This window comes from Molossus molossus, unplaced genomic scaffold (assembly GCF_014108415.1).
Source record: "Molossus molossus isolate mMolMol1 unplaced genomic scaffold, mMolMol1.p scaffold_m16_p_35, whole genome shotgun sequence".
NCBI classification, from domain to species: Eukaryota; Metazoa; Chordata; class Mammalia; order Chiroptera; family Molossidae; genus Molossus; species Molossus molossus.
In genome coordinates this window covers 339971-356888 of record NW_023425372.1, presented here as the reverse complement: position 1 = coordinate 356888, position 16918 = coordinate 339971, and the positions used below count along the sequence as shown (strand labels likewise).

Here is a 16918-nt window from a genome sequence, read left to right as displayed (position 1 = left end):
GAGGCAGTTCCACAACACCTGGTACTGAACCCTTGGAACCCACACCCCAACCCCAGAGCACGGGCAGGCGGACACACGGACACACGGATGGCTTCCTGCTTCCTGGTTGTGAAGGCGCCTGGGACAGCCCTGAGCCCCGGGGTGGGTGGGGTGGGAACTGCCTGAGGCTCAGCTTTGCCTCCACATGGCTCCCTGTCCAGTGGCAGAGCCGTCTGCCGGAGGGCTCGAAGGATGGGCCCACCAGGACACAGGTAATGAAAAGCAGGTGCCCCGCCTCTGGGGAGGGGTCTGGCAGCTTGTCGGGGCTTCCTGGCCTGGTGCTGAGTGCAAGTCCCATCCAGGGGTCCAGCTGGGTGGGGTGAGGACGGGGGGTCTTCTGCCATGTGGCCCTACTCCAGACCCAGGTGTGGGGCACGGGCTCACCAGCCAGACACAGGGAGCTGAGGCTTCAACAGCAAGCTTGGGGTTCACTAGAACCCACGCTGCTGTCCTGGATGTGACCGCCTCTGCTTGACCGGGAGGGCGGGCGGGTGTCCCTGGGCAGACACCCCTCACATCTTCCTGCCAGCTTCTCAGTAGCTCTGCCTACAGACGACCACGGGTGTAGGGTGGGCTGGGTCTTCTGCTCGGCTGCTGGCTGTTCCTGGCAGATGTCTGGGAGTTAGAGGGTCTGGAAGGCTCTGCTCCGCTGTCCACTGGGGCCGGTGCCCTCCACCTTTCTCGCGGCCGCACTGTGATCAGCGGCTCCTGTGGGGCCAGCCATGGCTCTGACCATCGTCAGCCTTGGTCTACACCACCCGATGGGCAGCTGTCCTGCCTGCAGCCTGGGGAAGGTCCCAGCTCAACCTGGGGAACCCGCAGTGTGGCTCAGGTCTAGCTGGAGGGAACCATTCACTCTCCCGGGCCGGATGGCTGTGGAGGGAATGGGCTCTTCTGGTGGGCACAGCTGGGGGGTGGCTCACATGTGCTGACCTCTTACGGGACTGGCCTGGGAACTAGCCTCTCCCCCCTGCTGGCTCAGGAAGCCAAGTGGCCTGGCTGGGTGAGGGCACCCCCCCAGGTAGTAAGGGTTGGCCCTGTGCCTCAAGAAGAGGGGCCACCTGCCATGCCCCCCGCCGTCGCTGGCACACTCAGCCCAGTGGAGAGAGAAGCAGCACCCAAGGTCGTCAAGGCCAGCACGAGGCTGGGAGCCCAGTGGGTCAGCTGCCCTGCTTCCCTGGCCCTGCCTTTCCCAGGCGCAGGGCCTGAGCCAGGCCTTCGGGCACCACCAGGACCCTGGGGCAGGGGACCTGGCAGATCCAGAAGAGCCCGACTGAGGTGGGTCCTAGGAAGGGGCCGATGGGGCTGTGAGCGCGTCCTCCCTCCCTCCGCCCCCCTCCGCAGCCGCAGGCCCGCGGTCAGTGGGGGTGCCCGACCCTGTCCACGCCCCAGGGCCCGGGAGCCCGCTGACGGATCATCCATGTGAGCCCTCCCCCTTGGAGCCCGCGAGCTTTGGGGCGGAGGGGAGGGTTTATTTGGCGGCGGCGCGGGGCGGCGAGGGCGCTGTGCCTGTGAGCGGAGCCGTCACCAGCCCGACCCGGGGCAGGAGCGCGTCCCGCTGCCTCTCTGGCGCGCCCGTCGGGTGCCCGTCGTGCCGCCGCGCCTGGCTCATCCCGCACAGACATGCAGCGGCGGCGGCCCGGCGGCCCCCAGGGCCGCGCCTCCGCGCCGCCCCCATGAGCGCGCCTGGGCGCCCCTGCGCGCAGCGCTGAGCCTCCGCCGAGGTCCGCAGCCGCCGGCCGCCACCATGCGCTGGGCCTGGGCCGCGGCCCTGGCCCTCCTCTGGCCGCAGCTCGCGCTCCTCGGGGGCGTCGGGGCCCGGCGCGAGCCCAAGCGGCCCAGGCAGCGCGCCGAGCCCCCCAACGTCACCGTGGCCAACAGCGAGGGGCTGCCTGGCTCCCCCAAGGTACGCAAGGACCGGCGCACGTGGGCGTGCGCTCACTTGCGGGCGCTGCTTGCTTCGGGGGCTTCCACTCAGTGGGGCACAGCCCTCCCACCTGTCGGCTCTACCTGCGGGGCTCTCCAGGCCCCCTTCCTGCCTTGGTGGGGTGGGGCTTTGGGTAGGATCTGCTGCAGACAGGTTTGGGGCCACCTCGGTCCTCCGCTGGCCTGGGAGGGGGAGGGGAGGGGGGAGAGGCTGCTTCTCCGGGCTGCCCTGAACCTTTGAAGCCCCAGGCGCGTCCTGGCCCAGCACCCTGCTGCCTTTGGGTGTAATCGCCAGTCTAGGAGGAGGTGGGGAAGCGCTCCAGGCAGCCTGCTCTTTGGCTGCCCAACAGACCCCTGGTGGAGACCGGCCCCCACCACTCCTGGGTTGGAGGCCAAGGCTAGCCTGGACCCTGTGCATCCTGGCGGTCCTCACCCTCACCCCTGCTGTGTAGCCACCCCCCCCCCCATGGCTTCTAGTATGGGAATGCTCCTATCCTGAGTCCCTATGGCCCCGACCTGTCCCAGGTCCTCTCTAAGACCTGAAACCCCCGGCCTGCCTCAGCCCTCTCCTGTCTTTGGCTGAGGATCTCCTGAGGGTTTAGGAGCTGACCCCATGGGCCCAGAATTGGGAGGGGAGCGGTGGTTGCCAGGACACCCCCTCCACCCCCCAGCCCTCGTGCCTTTGATCCCAGCCTCCTCACGCCCTTGGGCGTCTCTGTGGCGGCCAACCTGGCTGCTCTCAACCCACGCGGCCCCGTGAGCCTGAGGCCCCGTTTTCCAGATGGGCAAGTGAGGGAAGTGAGTCCCTGGGCCCTGCCAGCAGGGAAGGGTGGTTGCCAACCCAGCCAGGCACGGGGCAGTCTGAGGACAGACAGGTGGACCTTCGTCCTGGGCGGGGCCTCCGTGGGAGTCCCCAGACCCTGTGACACATGCCCCTCCCCACACGTCAGGACCTCTGCTCTTCCTCCACCTGCCTCCCCCTGGCCCTTTGGGGTCCCTGGGTACCTCGGGTGCAGCCGGGGTTTGTGGTGGCCAGGGACGCAAGCAGAAATCAGGGGACCCCTGAGTGTTCCTGGCTTTTCTGTCTCCCCTGGGTAGGGCCAGGTCAGGTTTGGGAGGCAACCCTACCCTGCTCGTCCCTCCTAGCCCCCCAGGACAGAGGCCTGCCAGGTCCACTGGGAAAGAGCCCAGCCTAACCCTGGTCATGAGGCTGTGCCTGCCCCGGGAGTCTGGCTCTCGCTGTGCCTGGGGCTGAGGGCTGACGGCTGGACTGGACCTAGGGCCAGGACCCCTGGGCTTGCTCTGCCTGGGACAGCACTCTGGGAGTGGTCAGGGCCCTGCTGGCTTCGTGGCAGTGTCTGCTCTGCTTCTGCCCACTTTATGGGCTTCCTGTCTGAGTCCGGCACAGACTTCCTCAGGACGGCAGGCTCTCTCTCCAGCCCCCACCCCCTTTCTGAGCACGGGTCTCCTCAGACATAGGCAGGGGTGTTTCTGCCTCCCCCACCTGCCTGGAGCTGAGGAGACTGGTTGGCGGGCTGGGGGCACAGTCTCAGCAGCTCTGCTTTGCCTCTCCCAGCTCGTCCTCCAGCAGCAAGGTGGGCCAGCAGCTGTGGCCTGGGGCCGAGCTCAGGAGCAGGGCCTGTCCCACCCCTGCCCAGCTTCGCAGGGCACTCTGGACGGTCAGAAAGGCCACTGCCCTCTGCGGCCTGCCTTGGCCAGGGCCAAGTCCCTGTTGGGACACACGAAGCCGGCTGTGTATGTGCATGGGTGTGCCTGTCTGACTGAGGACAGGATGCAGTGGAAGGGGACAGGTCGCTCCAACACTTGGCCAGAGCCAGGGTGTCCAGACGTCATGCCTGCCCCAAGCCATCACCCTGCCTGAGGTCCTGGTCTGGTCCCTAGGAATGGCCTTTGGTGCTCCCTCGCTCCTCCTGTGTCTGCCCAAGTACTGCCCGAGGCAGCGGGGACCTCCGCGGCCCCCTCTCCCCGGGGGCAGCACATTAGCCCTGCCATTTGGCCTTTCAGCCGCCCGAGGCCCTGGGGCCTGAGTTCTCAGATGCCCACATGACATGGCTGAACTTTGTCCGTCGGCCCGATGACGGGGCCTCAAAGAAACGGTGCCGAGGACGGGACCAGAAGTCGGTGAGCCGGGGTCTGGGCCCAGGCAGGGGTGGCTGTGGCTCCCACCGGGATCCTCATGTCCTCCTGCCTTCCTCAGCGAGGCCTCTCGGGCCCCCCGGGCCCCCCCGGGCCCCCGGGCCCCCCCGGGCCGGCAGGTGCAGAGGTCACACAGGAGGCTCTGCTACAGGAGTTTCAGGAGATGCTGAGAGGTGAGGTGCCCCTGCCCCCACTCCTCCCAGAGCCTCGCTCAGGAGGGTCTCCCAGGCTCTGGGGGTGACCCCAACCTTCTGCCCCTGCCTTTGTCCCCACAGAGGCCACCGAGCGTCGGTTCTCAGGGCTTTGGGGCTCGCTGCTGCCCGAGGGGATGGCCGGGCGGCTGGGGGCGGAGGCCTTCCACTGCCGGCTGAAGGGCCCTGTGCTGGTGGACAAGAAGACGCTGGTGGAGCTGCAGGGCTTCCAGGCCGTGAGTGGGCTGGGGTGGCCTGAGGGGCCCCACGAGCCCCAGGGTCTCTGGGGGCAGGATGCTGGGGCGGCCCCCACAGGTGACGGGGTTCACCGCCACCACGGGCACTTACACACAGCAGTGGCCACCTTGGGTCCGGTGGAGGGACTGTGTGCCCAGACCCCCATCTTGCGTCGAGCCTTCGAGTGGGGTCAAGGTGGCAGGGGTCTCTCTCCTGTAGGGGCTCTGGGGCCTCTTCTGCCCCTGGGGCCTGAAGCCTGTGGCCAGAGGCCCAGGTTGGTGCAGAGCACAGGTCCTGCCTTCTGTCCTCGACACCTGGGTGTGCTCGGGCTGGGAGCTGTTGGTTGCAGGCGCTGCCTCCAGGCTGGGTGTCCAGGCCTTGCTCCTGACACTCACCTGCTGTCCCTGCAGCCCACCGCCCAGGGTGCCTTCCTGCGGGGGTCTGGCCTGAGCCTGGCCTCTGGCCGATTCACAGCCCCAGTGACTGCCATCTTCCAGTTCTCCGCCAGCCTGCACGTGGGTGAGTGGGGCAGCGGGGGGTGGTGGGGGCTGGTTCTCCCAGGTGGACCCTGACACCCCAGGGTCCAGGCCTGGGTCTCACTGCAGAGCTGCCTCCTGCTCCAAGCCCAGCTCCCACTGGGGGCTTAGACGGGGCCCCATGCCCACCTGCCCCAACTAGCAGCCACTCCTGGGCCTATCTTGGGCAGTGCGCCATGAAGCCCCCCAGCCCCAGCCTCTGCTCCGTCCCCCCTGAGGGCCGCTGCAGCCAGCTGTCTCCACAGACCGCAGAGGGCTGCAGGGCAGGGTCCGGGCCCGGGACACAGTCAGGGTGCTTATCTGCATCGAGTCCTTGTGCCATCGCCACACGTGAGTGGGCCCTTGGGACCACCTTTGATGCCAGGGGGTCACCGGGCGGGGGTGGGTGCCTGAGTGTGAATGTCCCGCCCATGGAGAGGGGAGGGGCTGCCCGACATGACTGCACTGAGCAGCGGGTGGGTCCAGGCCCTCGTGCCGGCTGGGCCCTCACCCTGGGCGCCACGTCTAGGTCCTTGGAGAGCATCTCGGGCCTGGAGGGCAGTGGCAGGACCTTCACGGTGCTGGTGCAGGGGCTGCTTCAGCTGCAGGTGAGGCCTGCGGGGCTGGGCGGGGCAGGGGGGTCCCATGCCTCGGAGCCTCGGAGGGGTACCCCAGCCCAGCACATGGACAGACATTGGCCATGGGGCCACTCAGGACCCTGGGGCCAGGGTGGGTGTCCCACGTGCTCCCCGTGGGCAGGCAGGTCCTGTGGGCGGTGACGTGCACTGTGGGCTGTCTGCAGGCTGGACAGTACGCCTCTGTCTTTGTGGACAATGGCTCCGGGGCCGCCCTCACCGTCCAGAGTGGCTCCAGCTTCTCCGGCCTGCTCCTGGGTGCGTGAGGACACCGACGGGTCCCAGAGGAGCTGCGTCGAGAGGACCCTCCAGGCCATGGCGAGCTCCCCAGTCACCCATTCCCACTGCCCTCTGTTAAAAGTGTGGTCACAGCAATAAAGAGTACCCAGCCCTCTCTGTCGCCTGGTCACTGTGTTGGGGGGGGGGCAGGTGCAGCTATGGAGGCACATGGGGCCTCAGAACACAGCCCTCGGGTGGGGTGGGTGGGGAGTGGACTTGGCTTTGGAGGTTCCGGTGGAGTGACCTGCGGCCTGTGGCCCCCACGGCCTCTGCGCCCCTGGGGTCCACGTTTACCCTGAGGACAGGACAGATGTCCATCCTGGTCCCTGCTCGGCCCTGCCCACTGCCTGATGCACCTCTCTGCTCCCCGGGCTGGGCAGCCTTGCAGGGCTGGGGCCCAGATGGCTCAGCCTCGGGGCGCTGGAAGTCCCAGAGCTTGTGAGCGGGACGGTGGCCGGATGCTGTGCCTGTCTGGGGAGCAGAGGGTGAGGTGGGGAGCCCTTGGTGTGCTCCGTCCTGTGGGGGCAGGCACAGGGAGCATGGACAGCGCATGTGCAGGCCACCAGCACCACGTGTGAACCCCGGGGGGGGCGCTGAGTGCTCGTATGTGTGGGGCTGGGTGAAGGAGCCCTGGCCACCTTCCTCTTGGTGGCTGCAAACCCCCTGCCCCAAAGGTGGGGCCAGAACTGGGGGGGGGCAGCCAAGACCCTGCCTGCGGGTTCTGTGGCCCTGGGACCCCGGCACCCACCCCTGGTGGCTCCAGCAAACCCAGACCAAAGAATGTAAATGGGTCCTGGGATGGCCAGGCCTCTGCAGAGCTGTCAAGATATCATCTCTCGTGGGCACCTGGGCCCTGGCAGTGGCTCCACCCGAAGCGTGAGGCTGGCCCCTGACCCCTCCGCAAGCAGACACCCTGGGGCTGGGGCTGGGGCTGGCGGGAGACCCTGGTTCCAAGGCTGAGCAGACAGAGAAGGGCATCGTTGTCCTGTAGATGGGGGCAGGGGCTGGGGGAGGGCAGGGGCCGGGGTCCTTCTGCAGACTCAGGGCCCAGGAGTGGGAGGTGGGGCAGGTGGAGACGGGAGCCCCTCCCCCAGGGACCCTGGCCGCCGGCGGGTAATGAGGCAGCAGAGCCCTGGTGCCGGCCGGGCGCTGGTCTGTGCAGCGCCGGGCTTGGCCACTGACCCGTCCCCACCTCTCTCCCTGGTCCCCCAGGGCGGCGTCAGGGGCTGGGGGCTTGGGGGGGGGTGTGTCTCTGCTTCACAGCAACGGTAGGCGCCGGCGGGGCTGAGTGGGGGTGCGCGGCAGCCTGCGGGGGCGGGGCGCTGCGCCCCGTTGAGGGGGGGAGGGGCACGAGCGGGAGGCGGAGGCAGGGTCCCTGCCCCCACTTCCCATCGCGGGGCCTCGTGTGGCTGCCGTGGTCAGCCTGGCCCGGCGGTACATGCCGGTCTGTGCTGACCGCCTGTTGACAGGGTGCCCGGGTGCTGTCGGCGGGGTGCTGAGGGACCTCGGCCAGCACCCAGCCAGACCCTCCGGCGCACCTGGGGCCTCACTGCACCTGGGGTGCTCTCCCGACCGTCCATCAGCGCCAGCCAGCACCCTGACCCGCCTGGCCTGGGGGGCAGGTCTTGCTTCCCCGTCCAGCCTGCTGCGGCCGTGATGACAGAGACGGAGACCCAGACCCAGCCCGGGCCCAGGGCCCTGCAGAGCGCAGCAGACAGACGCGGGACGGAGACAAGGAGACGAGAGATGGGGAGAGGAAGGCCAGGCCGGCCGAGGCGCCCGGGGTGGGCAGGTGGCCAGGGCTGGGGAAGCAGCGTCTTGGCGCCCAGCTCCACCTGCCTGTCTCGCCTTCATCCTTGTCTCCCCCCTAATCTCAGGTCATTACCGTTTAGCGGTGACTCCCCTGGAATGTGCTGTCTCCAGTCCCCATGGCTGGGGTGGGGGAGCAAGGGGGGGGGGGCCCCGCAGCCACTACTGCCATATGGAGGTTCAGGGGCATGAACTGGGGGGACCCAGGGCTCGGGGTTCAGGCCCTAGGCTCAGACAGGCTGCCCCCACAGTGCAGACAAGGGCAGCGCTGGGTGAGCCCCCGACGGCCCCAGTCTGAGCCCAGTGGCATCACCCGTATCAGATCCGACCCAAACCACGGTGTTGACAAGCTTCCGGGGACTCTGGAGGGGTCTGGAGACCCCCTAAGGGGCCCTGGGGCCCTGTGGTCACGCCCACCCAGACTGAGCAGGGGGAAGTGCTGACAGGGCCAGACCTGCAGCTGAAGGCAGGGGGCTTGGTAGGGGACCCGAGGGTGGGGGTCCTGGGGGTCGGGGCTCTTTCCCTGGCCTGGCCTCCGGTTGTGGCGCTGGGTTGTGAGGTGGCCCAAGCCTCTGACTGTGGCCGGAGCCAGGTGGTCGGCACAGTGCTCGCTGGCCTCGGGCTGACCCCTGACCGAGCCCCACCCGGAGCAGCGGGAGGTGCTGGCTGACCTTGTTGACCCGTCCTAGGGCTCACTTCCCAGAACCTCCGTTTGACCTGCCGCCTGCCGGACAGGGGCTGGGAGGCTGCTGTCGGGAGCTCAGGCAGACCCTTGGCCGGGCGCTTCCCAAACCCTGGTCTTGGGCCACAGCCAGGCTGCATCTGACCGGCCCTTCCTCGTCCCGAGGTGGCCCTGAGGTGCGGGGGGCGAGTGGATCTCTGTGTTGGCTCCGAGCCTGCCCCCCAGCACCCCTGGCTGCTGTCCGGTTTGAGTGCAGACAGGAATGAGGGTGTCTGGCTCCAGATACCTGGAAGTCCTCTCAGGGCCAGGAGCAGCCGTGGACGGGACAGCCGGGCCCCACCCCGGGCTGTGGCAGGAGCAGCGAGGGCCAGGGCAGGCCGGGTGGGGGGCTCCCAGCTGCAAGCACGAGGCTGCCTGGCCCCATCTCCCATGGTCCCCTCTGGGGCTGTGGATGGCACGGGTAGGGGTGAGGCCTGCCGGAGCGGCCGTCCACCTGGCCTGGGCCTCCGGTACCTGTGAATTTAAGGGACAGCAGGACCGGCTGGCCCTCTGTGGCCAGAGCTGAGCTTTGGGTCTGACTTTGTCCTCCTTAGGCTGGTCTGGGGTTGGTGTGGCATCTGCTCCAAGTAGCCCAACATCTGGGTGATTAGGCTGGCTGCCACAGAATCGCTGCACCCCGACCTGGGAGCCCGGGGGTGGGGCCAGGGAAGGCGGTCCTTCCCCAAGGAATGGCTTCCAGCACCCTGTCCTGGGGCAGGAGCTCCCTGGGGCATCAGGGACACTGCCGGTGTCCGAGGCCTGCCCTGTGCAGAGTGCCGACCGGGGACGGGGCTGTGGCCAGGGAGTAGGGGCCATCTCGGGGCCTTCACTCACTGACTGGGCTTGGCCAGTGTGCCCTGGGCTCCAGGCTTGGCATGACCTCACGGTCCTGCCTGGGGTCAGTGAGACACTGGACTCCTGTCCCACAACCTGAGTGGACCCAGGAGCCAGGCCTCCAAGGCCAGGGTCTCCGGCAGTCTGGACCCCGGCGCTGGGTGGAGGCAGCGGAGGAGCTTGCCCTGCGCACGCCTGGCCTGCGGCCGCCGCGGGCACGTCTGTCTGCCCGCATCTGATGGCGCGCAGCAGCCTGGGGAGGAAGGGGTGGCTCGGGGACAAAGGGCCTTTGTTCAGCAGAGTGTGGGGTGCAGCCCCGCTCGGGGGCAGTGACTCACAGGTCCCTCTGGTGCGATAGCATCAGTCTTGCAACAGCTGGCGTGTCACACACCCCGGGAGGCAGCAGTAGACCCCCGCCTGCGCCCCAGGCCCCTCCAGGCCATGCTGTCAGAACCTGGGTGTGTGTGGGGGTGGCAGGAAGAACAGCAGGAAATAAGGGGCATCAGAGGGCCAAGAACACATTTTTCCCCACTGACTCTGAGAGAGTGGAAGGGAGGAGGGACAGGGAAGGAGGGAGAGAAGCATCGATGTGAGAGAGAAACATGGGGTGGTTGCCCCTCCGCTCCCCAGGCTGAGATGGGACCTGCCACCCAGGTACGTGCTCTTGACCGGGAATCCGACCCGAGACCCTTCCATGTGCGGCCTGACACTAACCACTGAGCAACCAGCCGCCCAATGGTCTCTGGCAGCATTTTTCTGGCCTCCGATCCCCTGATGAGGGCCAGAGGCCCCTCGGAGCCCCAGCACCAAGGTCAGACCCCCAGATGCGCGGCTCGCCTTCAGTCCCTCCTCTGGGGGGCATGTCTGGGGCTTGCTCCTGGCTCTGGCCATCTGTCCCTCCCTCCCTGTCAGGATCAGGTGGGCAGCTGTGGCAGGGGGTGTGAGGGCCCCTTGGGGGCTGGGCCGCCGAGACCCTCAGACGCCACTGGAGGGAGGGGCCGGGGATTGTGTTTCCTTCTCCTAGGGTCACAGGGTGGGTCAGGCTCGGGGTCAGTGGGAGGTGGGAGCTGGATGTGGCCTCCTGGATGTGGCCTCCCTGGGCTCCTGTTCGTGTGCCATGGAGGTTTGGCCGCTGCCTGCGGGCAGCCTACCCCTGTCCAGGCTCCCAGGGCCAGTGCTGCAGCTCCTGGCTTCTCCCCAGCCTCGACTTCACCCAGCACCACGGCCCACTGAGCCCTGCCTGGTGGCCGCTGCTGGAAAATGCAGGGACCCAGGGCCAGAGCCACGGGCGCCACCTGTGCACGTGGGTACAGGCGTCCGGGGGCTGCTCCCTGACCTACTGAGTTGCTAGACCAGAAGCTCCCTCTTGCTGACCTCCTTCCCCCGGCAGGGCCTCCCCGGGTTTTAGCTCTGGCACCCCCCCAGCTACAGAGCCCTCTCCCAGGGGGATGGTTTCCACCTCCAGGCTCAAGTGAAGACTCCCCTGCAGAGACCCTTGACCTCGCCACCGCCTGGGGCCCCTCGTCCACTCAGAGGTGGCCCAGCTGCAGCTCCTAGTGTGTCCAGGACAGAACCCTTTTCACCCTCACCCGTAGCTCCTGCCAAGGCTGGGTCTTCCAGAGCCGCTTGGGCGGGCGGGCAGATCCCGTCTCCCCTTGAGCCTCTGTTCTCTGCAGGACCCACTAGTCAGTTGGGGCTGGCAGACCGCTGGGTGCCTGCAGCTGCCCACACTGCTGACCCGGGCAATTGCTGCTGGCTTCCTGAGTGGGGTCCCCCGGCCCAGGTCTGAGGGTCCCCAGGTGCTCTGCCCTGCCTCACGGGGGGCTCCTGATCTTTCCTGAGGCACTTGTTTCCCGTGGGGTCCAGGGGACAGCCAGTGAGGGGGGCTATGAGGCATCTACGAGAACACAGCCTGGGCCCCGCTCACCGTGCCCTGGGCGGAGCGGGCAGCTCCAGCCACAGCCACAGGCTGCCTGCGGAGGCCACGCTACAGGTGTCACAGTTCCCTGCTGTTTGGGAGCAGAGGTCTGAGGCTGGCCAGGAGGCAGACCCTTCTGCGTAAGGGTGCGAGGGCCTGAGCAAGGGTGGGGGAGAGGCAGGAGCCTGCAGCACCCACACAGGGCATGGGGTCAGAAAGGGCTAGGAAGGAGGAGGGCACTGGGGACAAGTGGGGAGGTGGGGTGGAGAAGGGAGAGAGGAGTTGGTGGGGACAATGGAGAGAGGGTGGGGATGTGATAAGCACTTTTTTTTTTAAACATTTTTTTTCTTCTTTATTGATTTTAGAGAGAGAGGGAGATGGAAACATTGATGAGAGAGAACATCGATTGGCTGCCTCCTGCGTGCCCACCCGGGGATTGGGTCCACAAGCTGGGCATGTATCCTGACCAGGAATCAAACCGGCAACTTTCAGGTGCATGGGTCGATGTTCAACCATGGAGCCACACCGGCTGGGCATGATGAGCACTTTCTATGGGAGCAGAACTGAGGGTGTGAGCCCAGAATGGCCCCAAAGAAAGGGGGGTTGGTGGCCACAGGGGACAGGTGATGGGTGAAGCTGTCTATTCCAGCTCCCAAGGCTCTGGAAGGTCCTCCGTGCAGGGGCGAAGAGGTGACCCCCAGGGGAGACTCAGGAGTGGAGGGCCTCAGGGTCTCTGACCAGAGACACACGGGGTTTGGACTGAGCCCTCGCAAAGCCCAGGTCTCCTCCGAGGCCAGGCCTGGGGAATGGATAGACACGCAGCCGTGGTGTCAGGACACACAGGGAGGTCTTTTACCTGCTCCCTGGACTCTCGTGGGAGATTGTCAGTCAACCCAGAGCAGGCTGATTGGGGGAAACATAACCTGAGTCCCTCATGGCCCTGGAACCACAGTGCAGGCACGAAAGAGCGTGTGAGACGTAACTGCAGGCACGAAAGAGCGTGTGAGACGGAACTCCAGCTCCGTTTTCACTGGGCTCCCTGCTGTGTGGCGCTTCTGAACATGGGTTGTCTGTGGTTCCCTCCCGAGGCCCTGAGGGGCCGGGCGTCTGGCCGGCTTTAGGCCTGTCTAGGGACAGCTGCCAGGTGCTTCCTGGGGCCCTGGACAGCGGACATCATCAGCCTCATCACGTGGATAGAGTGCCCCGTGGCTGGGGCCCAGAGAGGGCACTGGCCACTCCCGATATTCAGAGATACCCCCTCTGACGCTGGCAACACTTACTTGTCCTCACCTCTGTAACTTTGTCAGTTCAAGAACGGCAGAGAAATGGGACCTTTTCTCACTCGGTGCATTCCTTGCAGATTCACCCCAGTCGTGTTTGGAGGTTCCCGTTTCCTAGCTCTGGGACCCTGGCCAAGGCGCTGTCTCTCCTCCATTCATAGGAAAACGAAGGGGCTGTGAGCAGGGGTGAGCACCCTGCTGGCACCTCAGCCTGGTCCTGACGGCGGGGCTCCCTCTCCACCTCCCTGAATGATGCCTGTTTCTTGCTGCCCCAAGCCCAACCCCCCCACCTCCTGAGGGCCTGCTCTCTCCTGGGCCCCATGCTGGGGGCACACAGGTCTGGATGGCATGATCCCCATGGTGCGCACCCTGGCAGGTGGGAGTGGTAGACTTTTGGGGGCTACCTTGGGCGGGGCACTGCAGCCAGCTCATTATCAAGAGGAATCATGGGGCGGTGGAAGATGCTAGGGTGCAGGGAGGATGTGGGCCCAGGACCCTGGCTGGGAGAACCCACCAGATGGGAGCTGAGAAGCAGAGGCCTGAGGGGCAGACTCCACCCTGGACCACGTGTGGCCTGGCCACGGTTTCCAGGATCACAGATGCAGAGGTGTCTGGGCCACTCCGGGAAGAAGCCGCTGATCTTTAGCTCCGCTGAAGCCTGGCATACCTCAACCGCAGCGTGGATGTGCGTGGTCAGCCAGGGTTTCCCGTTTTGAAACTTCTTGTTTCAGGTTGAATGTGAGTTTCCCATTTTCATAGGTCAGACTTGGTTGCACATGGGGTTCAGCTGCATGCAGGCTAGAGCCCAGGTCCCCTGAGGACACGTGCCTGGACTTGGAGATATTCCTCCAGGGGGCCGTGGGCACTGCTGCCGTGCTCTCTGTGGGGTCCACACTGTGGAGAAACCAGCAAGCTGTGGCCAGACCGGTGGTGTGGGGCAGGCTTCGGGTCCAGCCCTGGCTGGAGTCCAGGCTGTGCCACTGGCGACGTGGGCCTCAGCAAGTGCTCCGACCTCTTCAAGCACCTGACCCTTGTCTGAAAGATGGGGGTGCTCACACCGACTGCTCTGTGATCAGGGGGTTCAGACGGGGCATCTCAAGCAACAGTGGCTGGCAGGAATTGGGTCCTGATGCTGTCAGCATCCCCCTGGGGGCAGGCCCTGTTGTGCTCATCCTGGTGTCCCCAAACCTGGACCCTCTCCTGGATCATTCCCATGAACAAGGTGTACACAGGAGCTGTGAGTCTTGGCTCGAGGCAGCCAATCAGAACACTCATACTCACCTTGTAATCAGGACCCTGTGCAACCCTGGACCTCTGAGGTTCAGCCTCTAACTTCTGAAGGCAGAATCACTTTAAGGTCACTAACCTCACGACCCCCTTGTCTGGCCCAAGACCCTGAGTTCCACATATTCTTCCACCTTTGACAAAAATACCCCAAACCTGCTGCTACGGACTAATTGCATCCCCCAAATTCATGTTGAGCCCTAATCCTGGTGTGACAGTATTAAGAGGTCGTGCCCCCGGGGAGGTGATTTGGGTGAGATGAGGTCATGAGGGTGCCCCCACTGACGGGACTAGGAGAGGACACACGAAGGGGGCATCTGCACACCAGGAAGACGCCTCACCAGAACCTGACCCTGCCAGCACACCCACAGACCTCTGGCCTCCAGAAACGTACAAAATAACCGTCCCTCTGCTATCTAAGCCGCTGGTCTGTGGGGTCTGTGATGGCGGCAGAGCTGATGGAGACCCCTGAGAATGTAAAAGAATGGCAATGAGGTGCTCTGTACTCCTACTCATGTGGTCCCAGTACAGACCAGAGACCGCGGAAGCACAGCGTGGTCGCCCAGAGGAAGTGCAATTTGCACGCGTGGTGGACTGGGGAGGGCTCTCGGATGTCCAGCAGCCGCTCGACTTCACCTCTACAGTGACCAGAACACCCGCTTTTCACAGTCAGTGGGGGAGAGAGGAAAGCCCAGCTTCGGGAGGACGGCAGGGTGTATGAGCTGACCACCCGGTGCGCATCATCGCATTCTCCGAGAGGTCGCGCCGGCCGGCCTGTTTCCTTAAGACGGAATTTGGGAAACCTCGTCAACATTCCGAGGGTTCCGATTCCTGGAACTGGGGATAACAGGCGCATGAGTGAGAAGCACTCGCCCCTGTGCGGCCACAAGGAGGCCTTAAAAGGAAAATCTTTTCAGAAAGAGACAATAGGACTGACTTATGTGTAAACTAAAAAGAGAAATGGACAGTTTTTAAATTCTTCCGTGTTTAAACACCCATGCAGTAACGGGTCTACAGTTCACGCTGTAAAAACAGATTAATCCACGAGTCCCAAGTTCTGATAGAAAAACCTTCTCAAATGACTTAAAATAATACCGAGACCCACACACTCCCAACTGAAGCTCTTATCTACACAAATTTACAATATTTATAAATTGCAGACAGACGCTGAATAGCACGTACCACAAATTCACTCTACGGAGACACAGAGACCAAAACTAATGGATGTAAAACGAACTTTGATCTCGGAGTTACGCACAAATGACGCCAACAGAAGCCACGAAGGAGGTAACCTGACCGCACAAAACAGCAGCAGTTCTCATAAAGGCCACTGGCTTGCCCCTGGTCAGGGCCTGCGCTCAGTTTGCAGTGGTCACAGCTCTCGGTGCAGGTGACTTCTAAGTGGATGGTCAAAACGGTGGATGCAGGACACGATGTAGTCCCCACCCAGAACAAGTCAGATCTGTGTTTGGGGTCAGGTTCTGCAAGTTCAGGTCAGCTCCAGCCTTCAGCTCTTTGTCCCTGACTTGAGACAGACAGCAGGAGGACCAGCAGGGGGTGGGGGTGCTGCTGCAAGCCCCTAAGACTGGGGAGGTTCTTTCTGACTCACACCCAAATCTGGGCATCTTCCCAGCCCAGGTGGATGCCGGCTGAAATCCAGGGGTAGGACCCTTCTACCTGGACATGATGCATTGCCCTGGCACGCCCCAGGGTCTCCTGGACACAGAACAAGATGCTCTTGCGCTATACTGTAGATACGGCCACCGATGTGCGCACCCCTGGGTGCAGACTGGAGCTGGGGCCTGGTTGTCCGCCGCTGCATGGCATTAGCACTAAAGCCCCACCGATCACTGGAAAAACCAGGTCCCCCTCGAGTGCTGGACTCGTCGCAGACAACCAGCCAGTCTGTTCGCTCCCAGTGTAAGACCGGTGTGTGTGTGTGAGGGGTTCCCAAAGGGCTCCTGGGGTGTCTGTGCTGGCGCCCCCACCACAGTGGCCGCAGCGCTCAGGGGATGCCCTCCTTCCTCTGGCAGCACTGGGAGGGCGGCGCAGACCAGTCGTAGACGTAGGAGAGGCGCAGCTGCACCTCCTGTTTGCACAGGCGGCCCTCGCGCGTCAGCGTCTGGTGCTTCTCCAGCATGTCCTCCAGGCTCTGCTTGTGGGTCACCAGGTACTGGTTGCTGCAGCCGCGGGACTTGTACTCGGTGTCGAAGCGCGGGTCGTGCTCGCGCTGCACGTCCACGGGCGCCAGCCAGGCGCCCATCGACACGTCCTCGCTCTGCCAGGCGCGCAGGTACTCGCGGCTGAGGCGCAGGTAGCGCACCAGGTCGGCGGAGAGCACGTAGCCGCCCCCCAGCGCGTAGGGCAGGTAGTAGTCGCAGAGCTGCCAGGCGGCCTCGCGCCAGCGGCCCCCGGGCTTGACGCGGCCGCGGCCCGAGAAGAAGCCCCAGTAGAGGCGGCGGCGGCGCGCGGGGTCGCGGGCGCGCAGGTCGGCCAGCAGCGCGTCCAGCCGCGCGAACGAGTCGTCGTCCGCCTTGAGCACGAACTCGAAGGCCACGTGCTCGTCGAGCCAGGCCAGCATGGCCAGCACCTTGGCGGTGAGGTTCTCGTAGGCGTCGCGCAGCGCGGGCAGCAGCAGCAGGTCCCCGTGCCGCGCCTGCTCGCGCTCCAGGGCGCGCCGCTCCTCGGCCCCCAGGCCGCCCGTGCCCACCGCGAAGCGCGCCCACACGTCCCCCGGGCCGCCCCGCCGCGCCGCCGCCAGCCACGTGCCGCGGACCACGCTGCGCCGCTCGGCCGCCCGCGGCGCGCTGGCCACCAGCACGGCCAGGAAGGCGGCGGCGCGCGCGGGGGCGGCGCGCGGGGGCCCGGGGCCGCGGCCGGGCGGCGCGCGGGGGGCGTCGGCCGTACAGCGCGCCAGGTAGAGCAGCGCGGCGCCGCACAGCGCCAGGCCGCTCAGGCCCAGCGTCGTCCGGTGCCGCCACGCGCGCCGCGGCAGCTTCATGGCGCGCCGGCCGGCCTGCGAGCGCGCACAGGCCCCGGGGTCCACGGGCCGCGAGGCGGCGGGCCCAGCCGGCCGCCCGTCACGTGGCCGCG

At 65.7% G+C, this 16918-nt stretch overlaps 2 protein-coding genes across 2 annotated transcripts; one reads left to right on the top strand and one right to left on the bottom strand.

The window, feature by feature from the left end:
* The first annotated feature begins 1786 nt into the window (after window positions 1-1786).
* Window positions 1787-5966, top strand: C1QTNF12 (C1q and TNF related 12). Its single transcript, XM_036281420.1, has 8 exons — window positions 1787-1945; window positions 3991-4107; window positions 4184-4295; window positions 4398-4549; window positions 4961-5069; window positions 5332-5416; window positions 5595-5673; window positions 5868-5966. The coding sequence occupies exons 1-8, from the start codon at window positions 1787-1789 to the stop codon at window positions 5964-5966; spliced, it is 912 nt and encodes a 303-aa protein (XP_036137313.1).
* Window positions 5967-14799: 8833 nt separating this feature from the next.
* On the bottom strand, window positions 14800-16834 carry B3GALT6 (beta-1,3-galactosyltransferase 6). Its single transcript, XM_036281476.1, has one exon. The coding sequence runs from the start codon at window positions 16824-16826 to the stop codon at window positions 15831-15833; it is 996 nt and encodes a 331-aa protein (XP_036137369.1). The 5' UTR covers window positions 16827-16834; the 3' UTR covers window positions 14800-15830.
* Window positions 16835-16918: the final 84 nt, after the last annotated feature.

Excerpts from the sequence above, each read along its gene's own strand:
- C1QTNF12 (XM_036281420.1), top strand. The coding sequence starts at position 1,787 with ATGCGCTGGGCCTGGGCCGCGGCCCTGGCCCTCCTCTGGCCGCAGCTC. Across the intron at positions 4,296-4,397 it reads GTTTCAGGAGATGCTGAGAG|AGGCCACCGAGCGTCGGTTC; the intron begins GTGAGGTGCCCC and ends TTGTCCCCACAG. Across the intron at positions 5,417-5,594 it reads TCCTTGTGCCATCGCCACAC|GTCCTTGGAGAGCATCTCGG; the intron begins GTGAGTGGGCCC and ends CGCCACGTCTAG.
- B3GALT6 (XM_036281476.1), bottom strand. The coding sequence starts at position 16,826 with ATGAAGCTGCCGCGGCGCGCGTGGCGGCACCGGACGACGCTGGGCCTG.